At 47.4% G+C, this 19,694-nt stretch overlaps 1 protein-coding gene across 3 annotated transcripts in view; it reads left to right on the forward strand.

Annotated features, from left to right (window-relative positions):
• Positions 1-19,694, forward strand: part of IGSF3 (immunoglobulin superfamily member 3) — a 154,746-nt gene that overhangs the window by 39,482 nt on the left and 95,570 nt on the right. The window contains exon 2 of one of the 3 annotated variants that reach the window (XM_061454433.1): positions 11,292-12,627. Coding sequence is in view for 1 of the 3 variants with exons in the window: in XM_061454432.1 (XP_061310416.1) it covers positions 14,346-14,388 (43 nt within the window). In the remaining 2 variants the exon portion in view is untranslated. Of the gene's footprint in view, positions 1-11,291; positions 12,628-13,901; positions 13,961-14,072; positions 14,389-19,694 lie in introns of those variants that run through there. The other 2 variants (XM_061454434.1, XM_061454432.1) reach the window with 2 other exon arrangements.

Here is a 19,694-nt window from a genome sequence, read left to right on the forward strand (position 1 = left end):
AGCTAGCTGGCTGCCGAGGCAGTCTGAAACAGCAGCAAGGTGAGTGGTGTCTAGGGAAGAAGGGATCAAGTTCGGAGGAAGAGGGACAGAGGGGTGAAAGGGTTGAGTTTTGAGGGATAGGAAGAAGTTTGGCAGGGTTTTGACTGCAGGCTACAGCTATCGTGTTGGCAAGCCAACTGAAGCATGGGAACCTCAGTGTATGCACACAAAAGGAATTGTTACTATTATGCCTATTCCAGAGTGATAATCAAACACATATCTATAGGTTGGTCTGAAACTACCTCCCCAATCATCCTCACTTCTTCCAGAAGCCAATTAAGAGATGCTTAAGTCCAAAAGAATGAAGAGATTTCCCAAAGAGATGCTGCATGAAACAGAGGCTTTTCTGAGACTGGTAATGGTTGTCACTCCAGCACTAATCATAATGAATCATGCTTGGGCTCCTGGTGAGCTTGTATTTTCAGAGATGTTGGTCCTTAATCTATTCATTAATATTAATTAGCACAAAATCATGTTTCATTTCCCACTTATGTGTCCAACCTGCAGCATCCTTGTGTGTCCTGTGCTAACGAACCAGATGCCTTTTACGGCTGGCACAAAATAATTAGCTAATAGTTGAAGAATACGTATCTCAAGTTAGTTAAATATTTATGCCAGAGTTTTTCCATTTTGGCTCCCAGCCCTCATCTGGGGCTTGCAGTGCAATTTAGGGACGATATGAGAAAGTTCTCGCAGTTGTATGCAGCAAGCTTTAATTATACATTCTCTGTATGGATGTGAATGTTTGATGTTATACAGATGTTGGCAACAAATTGACCACCAGGTACTAGAGTAGAAATAGCAAACTTCAGCAAGCAGATCAATACCTAATTCCCTTGTTATGACTGGATGCTGCATAATGCAACAGTTACTCTTTTGCTCATGATCCAGCATCTTTTACTCAGAGACCTCCTCAGGCAAAGGAATAAAAGTGGCCAGGGCTGGAGAGAAGGCAAACAGGGCTTGCAAGTGACTGGAAACAACATCCTGCCCGTTCCCTAGAGCTGATTTCTGGCAGTGGGAGAGTTATGTGACTTTCTGTGTCTTCAGATTTTGTTTACAACATCTCCAGATCTTTTGCTTTGTCTTCTGGATCCCTCTCATACAGCTGTGTGCTGTAGCATGAAAGAGCCAGACTCCGAGCCAGGCCCCTGTAAGGAAAAGCAGAATACCCATGTTTGGGGATGCGGTGATAACTCTGAGCTGTTGCATGGTGTGTTTCTGCCAAGCTGCTCTCTTGCTGTAGATGTTTGGCACTGTGATGCATGAAGCTGCTGGGCAGAGAAGCACATTGTACTGAAAATTAGCTCTAGCAGAAACATTCAGCATCCTGCTCCGGCTGGCCGCTGACAGAGGCTGGGACCGCAGAGATGCTTTCAGGAAGAGCAGGGACATCCAGGGCTCCTCTGAGTTGTATGTGATATGGGACTCCGGGTGTTGCATGAAATCAAGGAGCATATTCCCCCTTCCGACTGCCAGTGTCATGTGGAGCTGTGTTTGTGTGTGTAATTCCCAGGGCACCTCCCACCAAAGGAGCAGAGAATGAAGCTGGCAGGCAGGGCTGGCACAGGGCTGTTAGCTGCATTTATCCTTGAGGATATGCATGGAACATCTATTCTATTTTCTACTTCATACATGAATGACATTGATATATGTGGGCCTGGTGAAGGCTGATTTTTGTTTAACTAACCTACCTCTCCCGTCTCCTGACTTTCCACTCTTACCACTGTAGACAAGGTTTGCTTTTGCCTGCTTGGAAACTCAGAACCCTCAAATTAACTGTAATGTCTTGAGCACATAATTATATTGAGCTAATCACTGTGATACCTAGGCACTTCCACCTTACTGTACTCTCAGCCAGGCTCAGCCCCTGAGCCAGATTTGGTGGGGTTGCAGTTCTGCTGAACCTTTCATTCTCTGGAGTAGGTTTGGGCAAGGAAATGGTGAGGAAGGAAGGGGTAGTGTTGGCTAATGCCTGTGTTAGAAGTCATACCAGGAGAAAAAGTGCTTTTGATCAGTTCCCACATGAGTATCACACCCTCTAACCAGATGAGACGAGATGGCTGCCTTGTGAGCTGAGCCTGGGTCAGGCGAAGGAGCAGCAACCCATACCTTTTCTATTTCACCTGCAAGTATCATGCTCCTGCCTTTGAGCTTGCCTGGTTTCACAAGTAAGCAGAAATGGGATTACTCACTTGGGAGATGAAAAGACTTCTAAGAAATACGTAGCTGCTCTAGTAGGTAGTGCTGCACCTAACTAAACAAAGACCTTCCCTTTGAGTCAGCCCATGCTTTGGCGATCCAGCCTTTACAGGCAAGGGTTATTTTATATTTTCTTTGGGCTAAATTATGAAAACCATGAAGGATTTCTCAAGGTTCCAGTTAAATTGCAGTTTTTGCCATTCCAATCTGCTGCTCTATCTCTGCAGGCAAAAACAACTGCATTTTCCCTGCCACTCCTTCTGTGCTGTGAAATAGCTGTCATGCTCTACCCCAGAGTTAGCTGCATTGTTGTGGGGGAAGAAATGTTTTTTCTGCCCATGCACAAAAATGAATACATAAATCTCTTGAGATGAAGAGGCAGTTATTTTGTCCTAAAGAGTGGGAAGTGGATGGAGGAAACAGAGGGGAGTCTACAGTGAGCTACAGCTTAAGAATCAGTGCAAGATATTCCTTGCAGAGGCAAACGAAAGCAGTTCCACAATTTTTCTTCTCCTAAGTCAGGAACACAGGAGTGACACCACAGTAACTCACTTCTTCCCTTCTGAGAGAAGGCAGCAGTTTAAACTTACTGTATTTAATGAGGAGGTGAGAGACAACAAAGCAACAAAATAAAACCTCTGCCCACAACATATGGAATGTTGTGGAATGGGGAAGAGGTTAGTCAGGAGTTCAAATGCTTGAAAAGTGGAAAGCAGGAGTGTACTGGTTACAAAGCACTTACTCCAAAGTTGTCCCTGAACTCAATGGATGCACTCTCTCTTTGGTTACCTACAGCTAACACCTCTCCCTTTAAAGTTTTCTGCCGTGGCAAAAAGACCTCTGCTCTTTGCATCGCAAAGGATGCAGTCACTAGAAAGGAGGAAACCAAAGTAGTTGTGGCTCAGGGGTGAGATAACCCTGCAGGGTTTGTATACTACAGTAAGTCTATCAGTAATTGGCAAGACCTTGCTCGAGAGAATGCTTGTGCTGGAGCACTCACCAGAGCGGAGAAGCAATGCACAGGAAGGGCTCTTTGAGCCTTAAGAGCTATTCTCTGGATAAGGAGGTAGTTAAAGAGTAGGGAGTGGAACAACCTGGGAATGCTGACAAGGCAGCTACTTGCTTTTCCATTGCTCTAGAAACTTTTGTCAAGGTGCAATATAGACATTAGCCACACTGCCCACGGCATAGAGGGCCACGTTCTCATTTGCACTGAGGCTGATTGGAGACCTGTGCACATTTCTGCTATCTATGCTCTGTGCATACAAGGGCAGAGTAGCTGATCCGCAGCCCCAGGATGCTAATGAAGAGCTGGAAGGAGGGTTTCAGTGGGATATGTGCTTTCCCTTCTCTTCTGGAAAGTGTCTCCTCTGTTCTTTGTTAAGTTGGAAAGAATAGAGCATGGAAAAAAGAGGTAAGCAGCTCTGTAGCAAAAGTTCCCTAGTAAAGGAAAAATCCTCCCTTGCAGTCTGGTGAGAATTACACACATTGCTCTAGTTACTGGGGGCACGGGTGAAGGGAGATAGTGAGGATGCCAGAAAAAGAGTGCAGCAGGCGTCATTGCATGGTGGTGATCTACTTTTAAGTGATACCAGAAAAACCAATTAAATATATAACCTTAGTGGCCAGAAAAATGTGTTAAGAGGTTTATTCATGTAGGCTTTGTCTTGTAAATATAGATAAGGGCTTCTTTTTCTTCTTCTTCTTTTGGATGTCCTATACAGAAAACATATTTGGACTGTAATTTCCCTTCTGGGAAGCTCTACCCAGATATGCTGCTTTCTCTCTGGCAGGACTGCGAGGTCCATGCTGCAAATGGGATGGGTCATTGTGATGAGTTCTTCCTAACATGTATCCCACTACAGCCCACTACATCAAAGCCACATCCTGCAAAGCTTTATGCATGTGCTGTCCTGCAAGAAAGCTGGTTGTTTCACAAGCAGATGTAGGATCACTGTGTGCTGAAGGTTAAGAATAGCTGTTGTTCTTTTCAGGATGTACCTGTTGCAGGGCTTCTATTGGCTGACCTGAAAAGGAGGGAAAGAAACACAAAATATGGAGCCGGAGATCCCACTCTTCTGTTTTTTCCTTCTCTCTCTCTCAACACAGGCACTTTCATTTCAGGCCCTAAAAAGCACCTCAGGTGGAAATACTGTTGTGGAGATTCAGTAAACCTGCTGTCCTTCAAGTTACCACCTTCCTTCCTTAACAACTTTCCTGCCTCTTTGAGAGGGTAGAAGAGGACCTCTTTCAGCTCCCCAGCTTCAGCTACCAACACAAGCTAACCACTAACTTTATGTGGAACATAAGTCAACCTGTGTCTCATCTTTACATCCATCTTCTTTAGTCCAAATTAAAATCTAATTCTGTTTCTTTGTTGTTTCTTTATAGATGGCTGTCAAAAGCTCAAGCTCATCAATGCCCATTCTCAGCATTCTGAGCAATGCCAAGCTCAGTCCTCCCCAGCTAGCATCAGCCTTTTACGGTCTCCCCATACCACATGGCCATCACTCAGGGCTACCAGACATTTGGTCCTTCTACCCTGGCTGCCTTGCTGTCTCCCCATCCACACAACCTTGTCCTGTATTATGTTGCTTATGCATGGTCTTCCCTAGCCATTCGTGTGCCAAACCACTCATGGAGACTTCCGATATTACATAACAGCCAGAGCCCTTTCCTCTGTCGTCAATAGGGGAGCTATAAAGACACCCTCAGAATGATGGACTGGGTCATCCCCCTTGTGCTTGGCTTTTTGGCTCCCTCTCATTTGCCTTGACTTCCCACATCTTCACAGCTCTCCAGATGCCCTTTTCCAAATGATTTCGGAGGCATGGAAGCCTGTGCCAGCCTTTTCCAAATGATTTCGGAGGCATGGAAGCCTGTGCCAGCCTTCCCTTCACAGTTATTCAGACAAACATTGTTGGGTTGTACCTGTATGACCACTTTTGCTGCTGTGAACATCCACAACACACTGTTGTCATCCTTTTTCACACCTCCTCTAAGTTCCTGTTGTGTGTGTCTACAAACAAGTAAACTAAATAACTGCGAATGTTAGACACTCTTGTGGCTTAATCATGATGACTAACGCCTCTTGGCTTCTTTATGCTCCCCTATCCACATCCATCTGCTGCTGCTTTGCTTACTGATCGATAACTGTGAATCAGGGCATTTCCTCTTCCCTTCTCCACCCTAGTCCATGCCTGTTGCTCCCAGGGGCTATGACAGCTTCCAAAATCACGCCACTCCTCAGAGACAGCGCAAGGCATGTCCTGCTGGTACAAGGAAGCTTCCTCTTATGAATGTTAAGGACCATCCCATCCATGTGAGTTGTGAAATAACATAATGACACCATGCTTGCATTATAATGCTGTTGTATTTAACTGCTGAGGTGAAAGTAGAGCTCATAACCAAGTTGCAAAACTCCTGCCTTGCTCCTTCTCAGGCACTGTCGCTGCTCTGTGACACACTTGCAAAACTCCCATTTTGCTGTATTTCTACCAGAGTGCTTTGGGTATTTTTTCTGGTTATTTTTTGTCTCAGGAGTATGGTGATAAAAATCTGTTCTTTCTTGGTTTTGTCAAAACCTCTGAGGGGAGGTCTATCTCTGTGCCCCTGCAGCCTGGTCCAAGTGCAGTGCAGGTACTGGCAGCTCTTCCTCTTCTGGCAGGGGGGTTTGCCAGAAAAGTCATGAAATGCTGCAGTGAGCATTACTTTTTCCTACTGGGGTGGAAACCAAGGCAAAGAGGGATGCAGAAGCTAGCTGTTTGTCCTAAAGCAAGCCAAGAGGAAAGTCGAGGCTAGAGCACAAGGGTCAGGTTGACCTCTTCCTTGCTGCCAGAGTGGCTGTTGCCATCTCTGCTGTCTTCCCAGGATAAGGTGTGGTGCTGGTGGACAGGCAGCAGATGACACTCCTTCCCCAGTTCCAGCTGCCCATTGCAGTGTTAGCTCCAGCTTAAAATGTGTGACTGCAGAGGAATTCAAACATACTTTAAAAAACCCAAATCGAACAAAGCAGAGCAAATGGCTCTTCTTGAAAAGCAGCTGCTGAACTCCACTGGCTGGAACCACAAGCCTTTTTAGGGCAAGTGACGGTTCCCTTCTCCCCTGGGGAAGAAGGCTCTGCTACAGCTTATCTATCTGTCAAGGGAGGTTAGCAAGGGAATCTGGCATATGTTTAGGCTTTTCAGTGTGCAGCTCTGCTCTAAATCACATTTCCATGTGGTAGCACGATTGGGATGGCTCCAGCACCGCAGACGACAACCTGTTCATGCTGGCTGGTCAGGGTGATTTAGCCAATAACAAGTCAAAGTCGGCATCCCTTGGGTGTTTATGAGGGGGCTATGACCTCAGTTCTCACCTGCTCTGCCCCTTGAGCTGTCTTTTCCATTGGGGTAAAGTAGGAGTAAGATAATACACCTAGGATTTAGTAACTGTCTGTATCAGGGCCAGCTTTAGTCACAGAGGTTGCTTTCAGGCAGCAAATTGCTGAGGACAGCAAATCAGCCTGGCAGTAAGCATTCTGCAAACCTGTTGCCTCATCTCCTAGCTTCACCCTGTGCCTGCCTCATCTTCAGTGATGCAGCTGCTGCTGGGGCAGAAGGCAGATCACAGCAAGGGCCTGGGCTTCTTCCTCCCCAGCGCCAGGAGTATAAAGAAGTGACAGGGTGCAAGGGGAGTGTAACACCAAACAAGCTTTCAGACATGGGAAGTTATTTTTAACTCATTCATGAGCAGCAAATATCATGTGTGGCCAAGGAGCTTTTCTCAGCACACAAGAAAATATCATTGGGAAGTGAAGAACAGGCACAAAACCATGCCGGCTGCTGATGTTTCAAGGGCACGTTGTCGGCAGGCTGAGCTGAGGAGGCTGAAGAAGCCCTGGAGTATGATGGTCCGTTCGCCTCCCCCAGGCATGATGCCTCTGGGGTGCAAGATAATGTCAAGTGGGCAAGATAGAAAGTGGCGAACCAAGGTCCCTCCCTGCCCCATACTGAAACCAGTAGGTTTGTCCTCAACACAGTTTCTCATTTGCACAGAATTTCAGGGGATGATGCTAAAGAGGAGGCAGGGAGAGAGATATTCCTAATTCTCCCAAAAGGGCTTTTGACTCCATTTTGTTCTGGGGATACAGGTTTGCTTTTCAACCTGCAGGCCTGCCTGCTTTATGGTTGTAAGGGTAGTGCAGGGATGCTTGGGCAAGCTCCTACCTATAGCTCACCACAAGAAGAAGGGGCACTGTTTCCTCTGCCAGGGCACTAATTCACAATACCTGGCTGCAATACTAATGCACAAAACCCGTTGCTTCCCTCAAGAGACTCTGGGAGCTGAGCAGTTGGAGGTGTTGAGTCATTTACAGTGAAGTAGAGAAGGCATTCGTTGCCTGTTTTATGTTGCAGGCAGGTATCTGATTGCCTGTCCTGTGTGCTTTCAGTTCAAATTGGAAGTGAAATAGTAAAGCCTGCTGTGTTTGGGAACAATGACCCCATGAAGGTGTGGTCCTTGGAGCAAGAGGTGAAATGCTGGGGGAGAAAGAGAACAAGGTGGTGGAGGGGATGAACCAGGGAGCAAATCTTCCAATTTAACATTCAGGAACCTTGGTAGAAGGTGAGACTCTTGGGCTTTCATTTCTTCTGTCATGAATGTGTTTATATAATGATTCTGAAATGCAAAATGTAAAAACAGTCCTGGGAGTACGGGCATGGTGTCCTGGACTTCTCCTTTCTATATGAGTCCCAGATCATTTGATTATTACATAAAGGTGACCAACATCCACAGCAAAATATCTTCTAACATCAGCTCCTGTCTTGCTGTTAGGCCAATACTGAGAGAGGTATGAATTGGCTTTCATCGCAGAAATAAAGGTGTGGACCCTGAAACCTAATGATTACATATTTCTCTCAGAGTAACAACCAAAGTGTTTATCATAGGTAACTGGATGAAAGAAATCTCTTAAGATAAATGACAGCAGATAAATGAGAGACTGTTTTTTTTTTCTGTACAGTTGCCCAGGATCGTTTAGAAAGTATTCAGACACACCCAAAGAGTCTTAACAGTGTTAGCTTGGTCCAGGAATTAGAGTTTCTTTCCTAAAAATGATTCTGTGGAAAAATGCGAAGTGCAGCTGGGACCTTGAAGTCTTGTGGGATGGGAGGCTGAAAGTGTACTTGGCAAAAGTGATTTTTGTTTTATTTTTACTGCTGAATCTCAGTTTTTTGTTGGTTGCCATTGAAAATAAGTTGATAATGGAAATGTCCATTTGCCGATTTTTCTATGTCACTTTTCGTCCTGGGGGGAAAGAAAACAAAGATAAACTGTACTCCATCAGTAATCATGAGGCCTGAAATTAACCTTTTACTCACTTGCCTTATTCTGGCACACATTCAAAGTGTGGGAGTTCTGAATTAACCATCAAAACAGCACAAAACTGGGAGATGGGCTTGATTTTGGTAGGTAGGATTAGAAAGCAGAAAACCAAAGTGTTCATTGCTGCTTGAACTTCAGACAGAGCCTGCAGAATCTCTGAAGGTCCCAGCAGCAGCTGCAGATTGAGCTGGCCACAAAGCAGAGCCCTTAGCAGCTTGCCAAGGAGTACCTGGGGCCTTGTCTGTGTCATCCGTGCTTAATGAGCCTGGTCCTCTTGGCACCGAAGGGTAGTCTGTTCTGTCATTTATGCATGCTCATGTCAAGATGTTTTACCACTTCAGTATAAAACGGTCTTATGGAGCGCTTTCTGCCTGCCCTTAGCAGAGGAACGATGCAACAGCTGAACTCCACAATACACAGTGTTTGAGATTTAAACCAGGAACAGTGGAGCTCTGCATTATTCTCAGATCCCAAAGTGTGCACCAAGTCCCGCTGCTGCTCCAGCTGCATCTGAAGGTGACATGTGGGAACACTTCTACAGTTCTTTAGCAGGGGTTTGAAGCCAGAGCTGTTACTGTCAGCCCAGCCCTGCAGCCCTCTTCCCTGCACTGGCTTTGCCCAGTCCAGGAGTGAGCAGGCAGACAGAAGGGGTGTCAGAGAAGGTGAGAGCAAGTCATGTAGCCGCCTCACCTCTGGCCTTCTTCGCCTTCAGGAAACATTTTTTGCTCTGTGTATACTCCAAAGCTCGAAGCTGCCGCATGTTTCTTAGTGAGATGTTTCCCTAATGTAATTTCCCAAGCTGGTAGTGTAATGTTTTTCCTCACAGATAGATCATAACCTCAGGCAGAGTGAGACTTCAGACACGGGTACATCTATGAAAAAATTGGCACCCTCTTCTGTCAAGCAACAGTTAAAAGAAAATCTGCAAAGGGATTAGCTGCCATATACTCTGGGGCTTGCTGACAGATGTCCTGAAAATCTGGAAATGCATCGATCTATCTTTATACAGGGTTGTTTGGGGCTTTTTTTTGTTCTTCCTCACTCTCCCTCTCCTCATCCCTCTGCCCAGGGCAAACAAATGGGAATTCCTTCACAGAGCTGCCTGGGAACTGCCTTGGTGCCACGCATTAAACGGCATACTGGTCCTGGGGTGCAATCTAGGCTGAGCTGCACTCAAAACCTTAGTCTAGTTACAGATGCCAGCTTCCCTGCAATGGCAGCACTGCTGCTTTGTGCCAGAGCACTAAGGATTTCCTCTCTGTTCCAACTGCAACCTCTCAGCTCATTTTAAAGGAGCTTAAATGTTGGCCATTAAATATAAATATCTTCTTTTTCCTCTGGGTGAAACTGATGTTCAGAACTTCACAGTGTAAATAAGGTCTGCAGAAAACGTTTTAGGTGATGTTTCAGCCAAAATAAATGGCTCTGGCCATTTCTACCTGCTTTAGCTCTAGGTGAGTCTCTTCTTGCTTTCACAGTGTTGCAGAAGAGCTTTGGCCTGATTATGGCTTTCCCCCAAGCACATCTTCAGGCTTCGAGTAGCCAGAACACCCTGAAATGTGTGGATTTTGTTGAGTGATCTTGGGCAAATCACATAGGACAAGTGCTTTCTGTTTCTGGATGGCTTGATTCTGATTGCTTGATTTGAAACGCCCAGGTGGCCTCTGAGAGGAGGGGGATGTGGATGCACACACATCCCCCTCACTCCCAGAGGTACAGGATACAGCCTTTTAAACTGTTCTCCAGCTCTGGCTGGACTTGCTCAGGGAAGAAGTTGCTCCTGCAACTGCAGTTAGACCTCCCTCTCCTCATTTTCTGGTATCTCTTTTCCTCGCACACAGGAACAAATCACTCCTTCTGACTTGTGGAGGAATTGGGAACCTCCTTCCTTGCTTGGTTGAGCCCAATCCCCTTTTTGCTATACTCTGTTACCATTAGCCATGCAGGTCACTGCTTGCTCCTAAGGGCTGCAAATCTGTCTTGTTCTCTCAGACAAATCCGTCTGTTCTCTCCCCTGCTTGCTGATCAGAGGAGTGGGGTAAATACACACTGGATCCAGTACTTGAGGGTGTGCAGTGTTTTGTCCTGAAGAAGGACCAGCATTCTTATTTCATGACATACATGTTGCTTTTCTGCCAAACCTCTTTTCTCTGAGGGCCAGACAATCATCTGACTTCATCTGTGGCTCATGGGAAGCCTGTTCACATTGGGGAGCAGCATATCTGGAGTCTGGATGTTGACATCACTTTGATTTCCTAGGGCAAGGGATGTAGCACTCACTCACAGCTGTTGTATTACAGCACCCTTTGGCAGCCCAGAGGTTTGGAGACATCTACCCTGGCCCTTGGCCGCACAGCAGCCGCACAGCCTTGCCTTTTGCTCAGGCTTTAGACACCCACTGTTTGTGCTTCTCCTGCTAGAGAAAGCAAGGCCAACAGGAATCACCTGTGACTTGGTATGAGCACAGAGTAGCTCAGCAAATGACAGCATAGGGAACAATTTTCCCTTTGCTCTGAAAGCGAGCTCCCACCAACCGGCCTCTATCCTTGCCTGCTGAGGCGGGCAATGGGAAAACAAGCCTGAGCACACTTCTAGCAGTGACGGAGCAACAGGAAAGATGATGGTGTGGGTTGCAACCTAACATGTATATCATCAGCATCGCTTGAGTCACGCCCATCTGCCTCCAGCTATTGCAGCGATCCCACTGCCAAAGAGCAACCACATGGCCTGACCAAAATGATCCAGCTGCTGCTGAGGGCAGAGCTGCTGAATGATTCAGTTGTGCTGGGAGGACAAGGCAGCCCAGATCTGTCTTCCTGGAAAGCTGCTTTGCAGTAACCTGTGCTTGAAAAGATATTGTCTTTGAGGTGACTGTGGTGCTCGTTCCTGTTCAACCATGTGAATAAGACGTGCAGATGGATAGACATCCATTGGGAGCCAGAGCCCCACCTTGAGAGCTCAAAATGCGGAGGCAAGCCCAAGGGAGTGCAGGCTGCCTACTTAGGGTTAGAAAAGCCACCCTGCCCAATCCTCAGTTTCCCCACTGATGCAAGAGCAAGGCCAATGTTTTCCCCAAAAGAGTGTTTGTGAAGTCCTCTGAAGAAGGGCGCTCTCATAAATGCCACGCTATTTTTATTATTGGGGTCAGGGAGGAGAACATGCATAAAGGTGATGAAGCTTTTGAAACACAGGTTCCCATTAATAGTCTTTAGGAGTTCTTATTATAATCTAATTTGACTGGAATTGGATTACTCTTATAATGCTATAATGTCATTTCCATGGTCTTTTTGTATTTTTATTGTTACTATGCACTAATGCAATATCCTGCCAGAGCTCTGAGAAGAGGATGTGAGTTTAGTGAATTGTTGATAACATTTTTGCAGGGCATTTTTATTGCTCCTGTTGGGCTCATACACTGTAAAGTCACACAGTGCCTGGAAATAGCAGGAACATCCCCAAAGTCATCTTGAATTATCTTGTAACAGGGGCCACTGGTGAAAGCAATGTATTCAGAGCCAAGACACCAGGGGTCTGCTCCCAGCTGGTCCCTGACCTGTGCCGGGAGCTCACCTGAATCATGCCACTGTTTTTCTCCCCCTCTTCAGCTGGAAGTGGAAATAATTTGCCCATATAGGAATGTAGTAGGTCTGTGGTCTATATCCCTGACCATCTAAAAAAGTTTCCTTGTATCATCAAGCTTTAATGCTTCCTTTTCATTGAGTTTATCCTGGAAAAAAAAATGCTTTTTTCCTGCCTGTGTCCTGTATTTCTTAATTTGCCTTTTATTTTTCTTCTGCTATTATTTGTTTCTCTATTTATGCATCTTTTGAAGCACTGTCTTTATCCTGCACCTATTTAAAGATGCTGAAAGTTTTTATTTCAAAGTAGCCCCATGGTGCTTGCTCTGAACATTCATGGGCCTGTCCATGAGGACTTGGAAAGGAGGCTGCATGTGAACATAAAGCAAGCTGCGCAATATTCCAGTGGATGACGTTTCAGTCCTCAAATCATCTAAGAGAAAAGGTAAATAGACTGGTATTTTCTGTTAGCTCTTATCATCAACTCTTGTTTCTTTTCCAAATCTTACTTGAAGGCAGTCTTGATGTAATTAAAGCTCAAGGGCTAAAGCGTTAGTTTTATTTTCCGTGCAAACGCAACGCTAACCCTTTCTCTCCTGCATGTCTGTGGTTATTCTGTTCCATGGCTCCTCCGTTCAAAGAACATGACAAAGCTGCAAATTAAACCTCCTACTCTGCAAATGGCACAGCTTAACATTATTAGCCCACAGAAAGAGAATTTGCTGGGTCACTGGGAGCTGGCTACCAACGCATCTGTCACACCAGCCACATTGGGAAGCGAATCCATATGGTGAGACAGCCAGCTTCTGACTTCTGCTGGCTTCAGCTTCTAAGGACTTGGCATCTTTTATTAGATGTCTTGGAACTGTGCTGGTTTCTGCCTTTTTGTGACACAGGAGGGTTGGGGATCCTGCATTTGCATCACCAAGGGGATGCACTGGGGCTCCATGTGTAGACGCAAGAGTCTCCTGCCAAGGGTCCTTGCAGGAATAGAGCATTAGAACGGGACCTCATGCTGCTATTGCTGTCACTTCTGGCCTCTTATTTTTGTGAGCAAACAAGCAACTGGGGGGTTTGTTTGTAAGGATGTAGGAACATCTGTGCCACGGAGGACTTTCTCATTCCTCTGTTATTTACAAACAACATAAACCCCAGTCCCCAGTGTTGCCGTGTTTATACATTCCAGTGTTTTCTGGATGTACTTTCAATGCATTTCTGCCGTTGACACACTGTAGTGTTGACTGCCTCAGCAGCATCCCAAGCACAGCAGTGCCCGCACATGGCGAAGGCTCCCATCTGGTAACCGGGCGTGAACGCCCGCCCTGGCTTAGGGTCTCGCAGCGGGACGGTCACGACTTGGTCGAAACTTGCAAAGCCCGGCTGTTCTTTTTTGTTTGCATGAGAACAAAGGAGAGCATTTATGCCATTTCCCAAGAAGCCGGGTTTGCGAGGAGCGCCGGGAACTCTCTTTTCCCCTTAAAACAAAGGAACCCTCTTTAACCCCGCGCTCTTTCCCGAGCCCGGCTCCACCGCCCCACGCCACAGCCTGTCACAACCACGCTCCGCACCCCTCCTCGACGCCCTCATCCCAGCACAGGCCGCGGGGAAGGAGCATTCCAGGCCCCACTACCCGTCTTCCTCGCCCGCCGCCCGGGGTGAGGAGGGGGGAGCGGTTGGTGGCGGGGGGGCGGGCCGGGGGAGGAGTTAGTCTGCGCGGAGGAAGCGCCGGGCACCCCGCAGCGGCAGCAGCAGCGCCGGGCGGGCGGTTGGGCGGGCAGGTGAGGGCGGCGGGCCGTGGGCACAGCGCCCCGCATATTGTTATAACTTTTTGGGGTGGTTTGTTTTTTTTTTGCTGTTGCTCCGTGCGCACACACCCCTCCCCCCTCTCATCCGCGTATTTATTGTTTTTCGGACGAGACGCGCTTTCTCCCCTTCCTCCCGCCTCTCCCCAGGGAGCCGTCAGCGCGGAGCGGGGAGGGGAGGCGCGGCGGCCGCCTCGCTGTGGGGGCGATGCCCCCGCCTGCCTTGGCGCCTCCCCGTGCCGCCCCCGCCGCCTTCCCTTTGTGCCACCGGGCTCGGCGCGCCGCCTGTCCCGGGAGCCGGCGCCCCGCGGCGCCCCGCGGCGGGAGGTAAGGGAGGCTGCCGCCCCGCGCCCCGGCAGCCATGCGGACCCTGCGACCGCAGCTCGCCTCCCTCCTCCTGCTCGGTAAGTGGCGGGCGGCGGAGGGGGAGGGATGGGACGGGACGGGTGTCTCCCGAGCGGGACGGGTGTCCTACCTTGCAGGGCTTTCCGGAGAGTCACCCCTGCCGAAAATACCCAGCGCCTTCCCCCGGGAGTTGTCACTGCCCGCTGCGTTCCTGCAGTCGGAGGGAGGAGGGGGAATGAATAAATATATATATATAAATAAATATATAAATGAAATAAGTCGGTCTTTCCGCTTCACCTGCGATACCCCTGTAACTGTCTTCCTCCGAGCCCCGGGGAGCGGTGCGGCGTCCGGCCGTGGGAGCGTCGGGGCCGAGCAGGGCAGGGCACAGCACCTCCACCGCTCTGGGCTCCGACATCACCTTAGGACGTTGAGCAGCCACCGCGGCTGCTCCGTGAGGGGGTCAGGAACCGGCGGCTCGGAAGGGCACGGTAAGGATAGGGAATCCCGGGTAGGTCTTGAGCTTGCACAGTGAAGGCGGAGGAAGTGCCTGGGGGGTAAGGTAGGCTGCGGAAATAAAAGTCCTCGGCTCTCGAAGAGTACATGTAAATGTCGAGTGAAGGCAGTCCCTGCTGTCGTAAAATGCAGTTTGATTGCTTTGTGCTGTCTCGCCGAACTACTCCTGCAGTCTCTTCTCTTTCTGCCAGCGTTTTGTACCCTGTGAACCGTTAAACGCGTGTCTTTGTCCCATCCCATTAAGTACCTGCCCAGGAGGTGACTGTAGACAGTTCTGTAAAGTACTCTGGGAGGGGCCCCGCTGCTGGGTGAGAGGTGCTGGGTGAGAGTGCAAGATGCCTTCCTACAAATTTGGGAAAAGCAGAATACAAGGCAATTAAAATGTCTCTTACATCTCTTGCGGCAGCCCATATGTCTGGTTTAGTATTGAGGAGTTGATGGGAATGTTCGTGGTAAATACAGTACAGCACTGTCACACTGCTTTCTGCCTGTGTACATACAGAGCAGCTTCGGAGTTGTTTTGATTTGCCTTTTAATTGGTAAGATTTTCTGTTGGCATTAATGCTATTTGAGGGAAGAAGCAGCAAGGCTGCTGTTGTACTGTCCTGAGAATCGTCGCATACCTGCTCTGCCAATTTGGAAACAACATCTTCACTTGGAATTGCAGCGTGCTTCCATGCCTCTAATTTGCATGTGTGGTTTTTCATGCTGTCTTTAGGAAGAGAGAGAGATGACTCTTTGAAATGGTTTTGGAGAAGGTTCAAAGTTCCCTTAACCAGTAGCTTTCTTCTTTGGCTTCCCTGAAAAAAAGCCATCTGAAAGCTAAGTTTATCCAGGGTGATTTAGCTCCATGAGTGCAAGTGGTCTGTTGTATACCACAAGATGGGTGTAGACGAACAGGAGTCACTTGCTGCCTTGGCTTTGTGTGCTCAGTCTCTGCTGTTGAAGAACAATTATATCGTTGTGGATTAAGTCTTCCTAATATGGAACCAGTGAGTGAGCGGCTGGTTTCCTGCACGCTGCTCCGAAGCCGATGCAGCAGCATAGCAGCAGAGGGCATCCATCATCCTGCCGAAGGCTTCCTGCACTGGTACAGAAGTGGGACTCGCCAGGCCTGGGCTGGACACCCTGTGTCTGTGCTAACCCCACTGCCTGACCAGCTGCCAGGGCTGCCCCGACTCGCTGAGTGCAGGACCTGGCTTTCTGGGTTTGACCTAAAGCTAGCTCTGGTGTGCCTTTGCCCTCCTTGGGTTGGGGGTGAACTGCGAGGTGCCTTCTGTCACTTGAAGAATTGGTCCCTAAATCCCACGGACATTTCTAGTTCATAAAAGCATTGTGCTGGCCTCCTTGTGTCAAACGTGGGGTTGTTAAGGGTAGGAAGCATACCATGTGCATGCTTGGAGTTAGTTTTCTTATGGTATTTTTCACCTGGTTTTCTTGAGACAGTTGATCTGCATTTTCTCAGCTGCTGATTTAAAAAAAAAACTGCGGATGTGTGACCGTGCCTCAAAACCTCAAGGTGCACAGAAGTGCTTCAGATTGCTGTTTGTAAAACTGAGACATCATTTGACTTGATGGGGAAGAGGCTAGAGTAAAAGGCCTTATTTTGTAACATAAATCGCTGACTGGCTAGAAAAGGACTGTTGCTTTCCAAACAAGTAATGTTAGTGCTAGAATATACTCAACTATAGGTTGTGTATGCAGAAAAAGAAATATAACTCGATTTTTCCTTGTCCTTTTGCAAACTCATTAGAATCACTGAAAGAAGAATTGTGGTTGTGGAAAGAGCCAGTGGATGATTTAATATCAGGTATTAGCTAGCTACAAGAATCCAAGTAACTGCAAAACCAGGGTTTGAAAACCCACATCTGGCATGTGGGTGTAACATTTGTAGATCTCTGCTGTTTTTTTCCCCTCTTGCTGCAGTGTTTGTTACAGGGTTCTTTAAACAAGTGGCACTTCATCACAGCAAGTACAAAATGGGAAAATAGAGCAAGTGCTGTAAATAATCCTCATGCAGCGATGAGACCATTAATACTTGTGCCAGCCAGTGCTAATCCTATGTGCAGTTTCAAGATTTACCTTCTTTCTTTTGTAAGGATGCAAAGTATTTATAGTGTTATATATAGGAAACACAATAGGCTTCTGGGGAATGCTGAATTCATTCAGGCCAGTGGCTGGTTTATGAATGGTTTGGCTTTTGAGTCTCTTGCAGTCTCCAGTATGCCACCTGTAAATGCAATTTACAGCTCTTTGTGTTCAAACATTGCATATTTATATATGTACATAGACTCATTACCCTCTTCCTCTCTTTATGCATAGTAATTGGTGATTTATTTGTGATTCCTAGAGGGGTGTAGAGCCTGTGTAAGGTCTTGAAACTGCAGCTCACTTGTAAATGGCGTGTTGGAGTGAAATAATGATACAGAAGTGACTCCTGAAGAAAGAAGGGAACATCTTGAAGGCCTGCCTCCTGGAGGGGAAGGGGTGCTGGCTGTGAAGCAGCAGTATGCAGGTGACTGCTGCTCAATTGTTTGGCTGTCAGGTGTCAGCTGTCACACCCTCCTGCTCTTTTGCTGCCTCTGTGGGCACAGCAGTTGAGGGGGTCCGTGTGGGGCTAACACACAAGCTTAGGTGCACTTGAGCTGAAGGCTGCTTGGCTGGAGCGGTAAAGGCAGAGGTCGACAGAGTAGGTGGTGCAGGCCCAGTGTCTGGGGTTGTTTTTGTTTACCAAAGCTAGCAGCCCAGGAATGTCGCTGGTGCCTCATCTGCTCGTCCATGCATTGTTAGCAACAGTGGCCAAGATCGTGCTTTCTCCATCTGTGTCTGCCCAGAGCCCTCTGCTGCAAGCTTTGTTTTGCAAGCCCACTGTGCCTCCCTCACCCTTGTGTTTGCTGCCTCCAGGTCACTGTGCAGTGCTGGACCTGGACTGATCCCAAGGGTGATGGGTTGGCCTTTGGCTCTGCTTCTTTTGGGGAATCTGTTGGATGGGGTGGCCCTGGCTGCTGCCTCATTTCTGCATGTGGTTCAGCTGGCTCTCTGGGTTTGCTGAGTGCAGCTATTGGTGCCGGGCTGGCAGGCTCCACTCTTACACATCCCCAAATGTAATTCTTCATGGGGAGACTCGTTCCCTGCAGTCTTGGCCAGACTGCCTGACATCCTGAGGCTCCTGCAGATCCTGTTTATTTACACAGGAGGTTTTGGTTTATGCGAACTGTCATCTTTTAGTTGACCTTCCGTCAAGTTAGATGTCTTTATTAAAGCAGTTTTTATCGTAAATCGAATGTGTGTTTTGAATGCTTTTACCAGACCCATTATATAATGTGAAAGGCAGAATAAACAGTGCTGCAGGCCACAGGGAGGGGGTGAAAAAAAGAGGGTCATAACGAGAGCATTGCTTCTGTGTTGGGAGGCTTACTGAATTTTTTGGACCAGGAAACTGCTTTTTCTTTAAAATTTTAAAAGAAAAGCTCTTCCTTTTGTCTCTCTTGGCTTCCTTCTTACCCCTGCAAAATCAGTCATGGATTCAGCCTTTGACCTAAAGGTTATACAGTCTAGTATGAAGTCAGAGGTATTTTAGTTGGTTTAACTTAGATGAATCAGAGTGCCGTAAGCTGAAAGAATACTCTGTATTGTCTGATTGTTACTGATCTGCAGACCCTGCCCAGAAACTTACAGTTTTTCAAACAGGATTGGGATTTATTCTTGTTGCTAGGGTTCCACTTCTTATGAATTGACTTGTCTGCTGATATCAAGGACATTTAGGCCCTCCAGCCAGTGTCTGGAAAACTGCAGTATTGAGATTTGCCTCTGGCTTTCAAGTTGCTAAATACTCCTTAATGATAACCCACTAAATTGGTTTCGACTCTGTTTTTATATTGGCATCTCTTTCCTAGTCATATAAAATCCTCTTAAGGCATAGTTCTCTGGTTAAAAGTTAGGAGACATTTAGCATCTGTTTCTTATCAACTATGGAGAGGCTAAAATGGAGCCTTTCCTGACAAAGTAGGGTTTGATCAAATTGCAAGGCAGAGAAATTGGGTCTGCGGCTGCCTTCAGTGAGTGTAGGATGTCTGTGTGCATATATGAGCTCTAACCTGTTGCACACCCTGTGTCCATCAGCATGCTAAGAACATGCTTCCAGTAATGTATGTTAGTAAGCTTTTTGTCATTAGGAGGTTTAATTAGGAAATGGCAATGAGACAAGAGGAAATCTTGCCTTTCTAGCTGCTGCTAAAGTCATATTTCAGTAAATAATTGAACATGAGAAAAAAAAAAGACTATTTCAGCTACGTGATGGGAAGCTTTTCTCGAAAAGGGAGAGGCTTTGACACTCAGGGCTTGCACTGTTGCTGCACAGGTGCTTGCACAAACACTAAAAAGCAGAGCAGCTTCTGAAAGGACCTGTCCCAGTCTGGTTCCTGCCTGGCATAGGGAGCGAAGAATACAGGCCAGGGTGCTCATGTGAGGAACAGGTTGGAGGGACTTGCTCGGTTTGAAAACTAACTTGTCAAAATCAGAAAATACATAGAGGGATTTTGGAGGACTCATCTGACTTGAAGGTAGTTCTGGTTTTCACGTGGCCCTGCAGATGTTTATGGATGTCCAAGGGAAGGGGGGCTGCTGTGCAGGCAGGTGGCTGGAGGGCACAGTGAATTAATTTGGCTGGGTTTTCCTGGATTGCTGTTCATGCAATGGGGCCTCAGTACCATGGGTCTGGGGTGTGTGACTGGTTGCTCAGCTCTGCCAAACAAGTGACATGAGTCCAGTGTTTGACTACAGCCACTCTCTAAACTACTACCAGCTCCTGACAGAGGCTGCCTGCTCTGCCCTGCATAGTGTTCAATCT

The sequence above is a fragment of the Pezoporus flaviventris genome, unplaced genomic scaffold (genome assembly GCF_033815535.1).
Source record: "Pezoporus flaviventris isolate CSIRO_AGI_PZ_B2104156 unplaced genomic scaffold, CSIRO_AGI_Pfla_v1 ptg000015l, whole genome shotgun sequence".
NCBI classification, from domain to species: domain Eukaryota; kingdom Metazoa; phylum Chordata; class Aves; order Psittaciformes; family Psittacidae; genus Pezoporus; species Pezoporus flaviventris.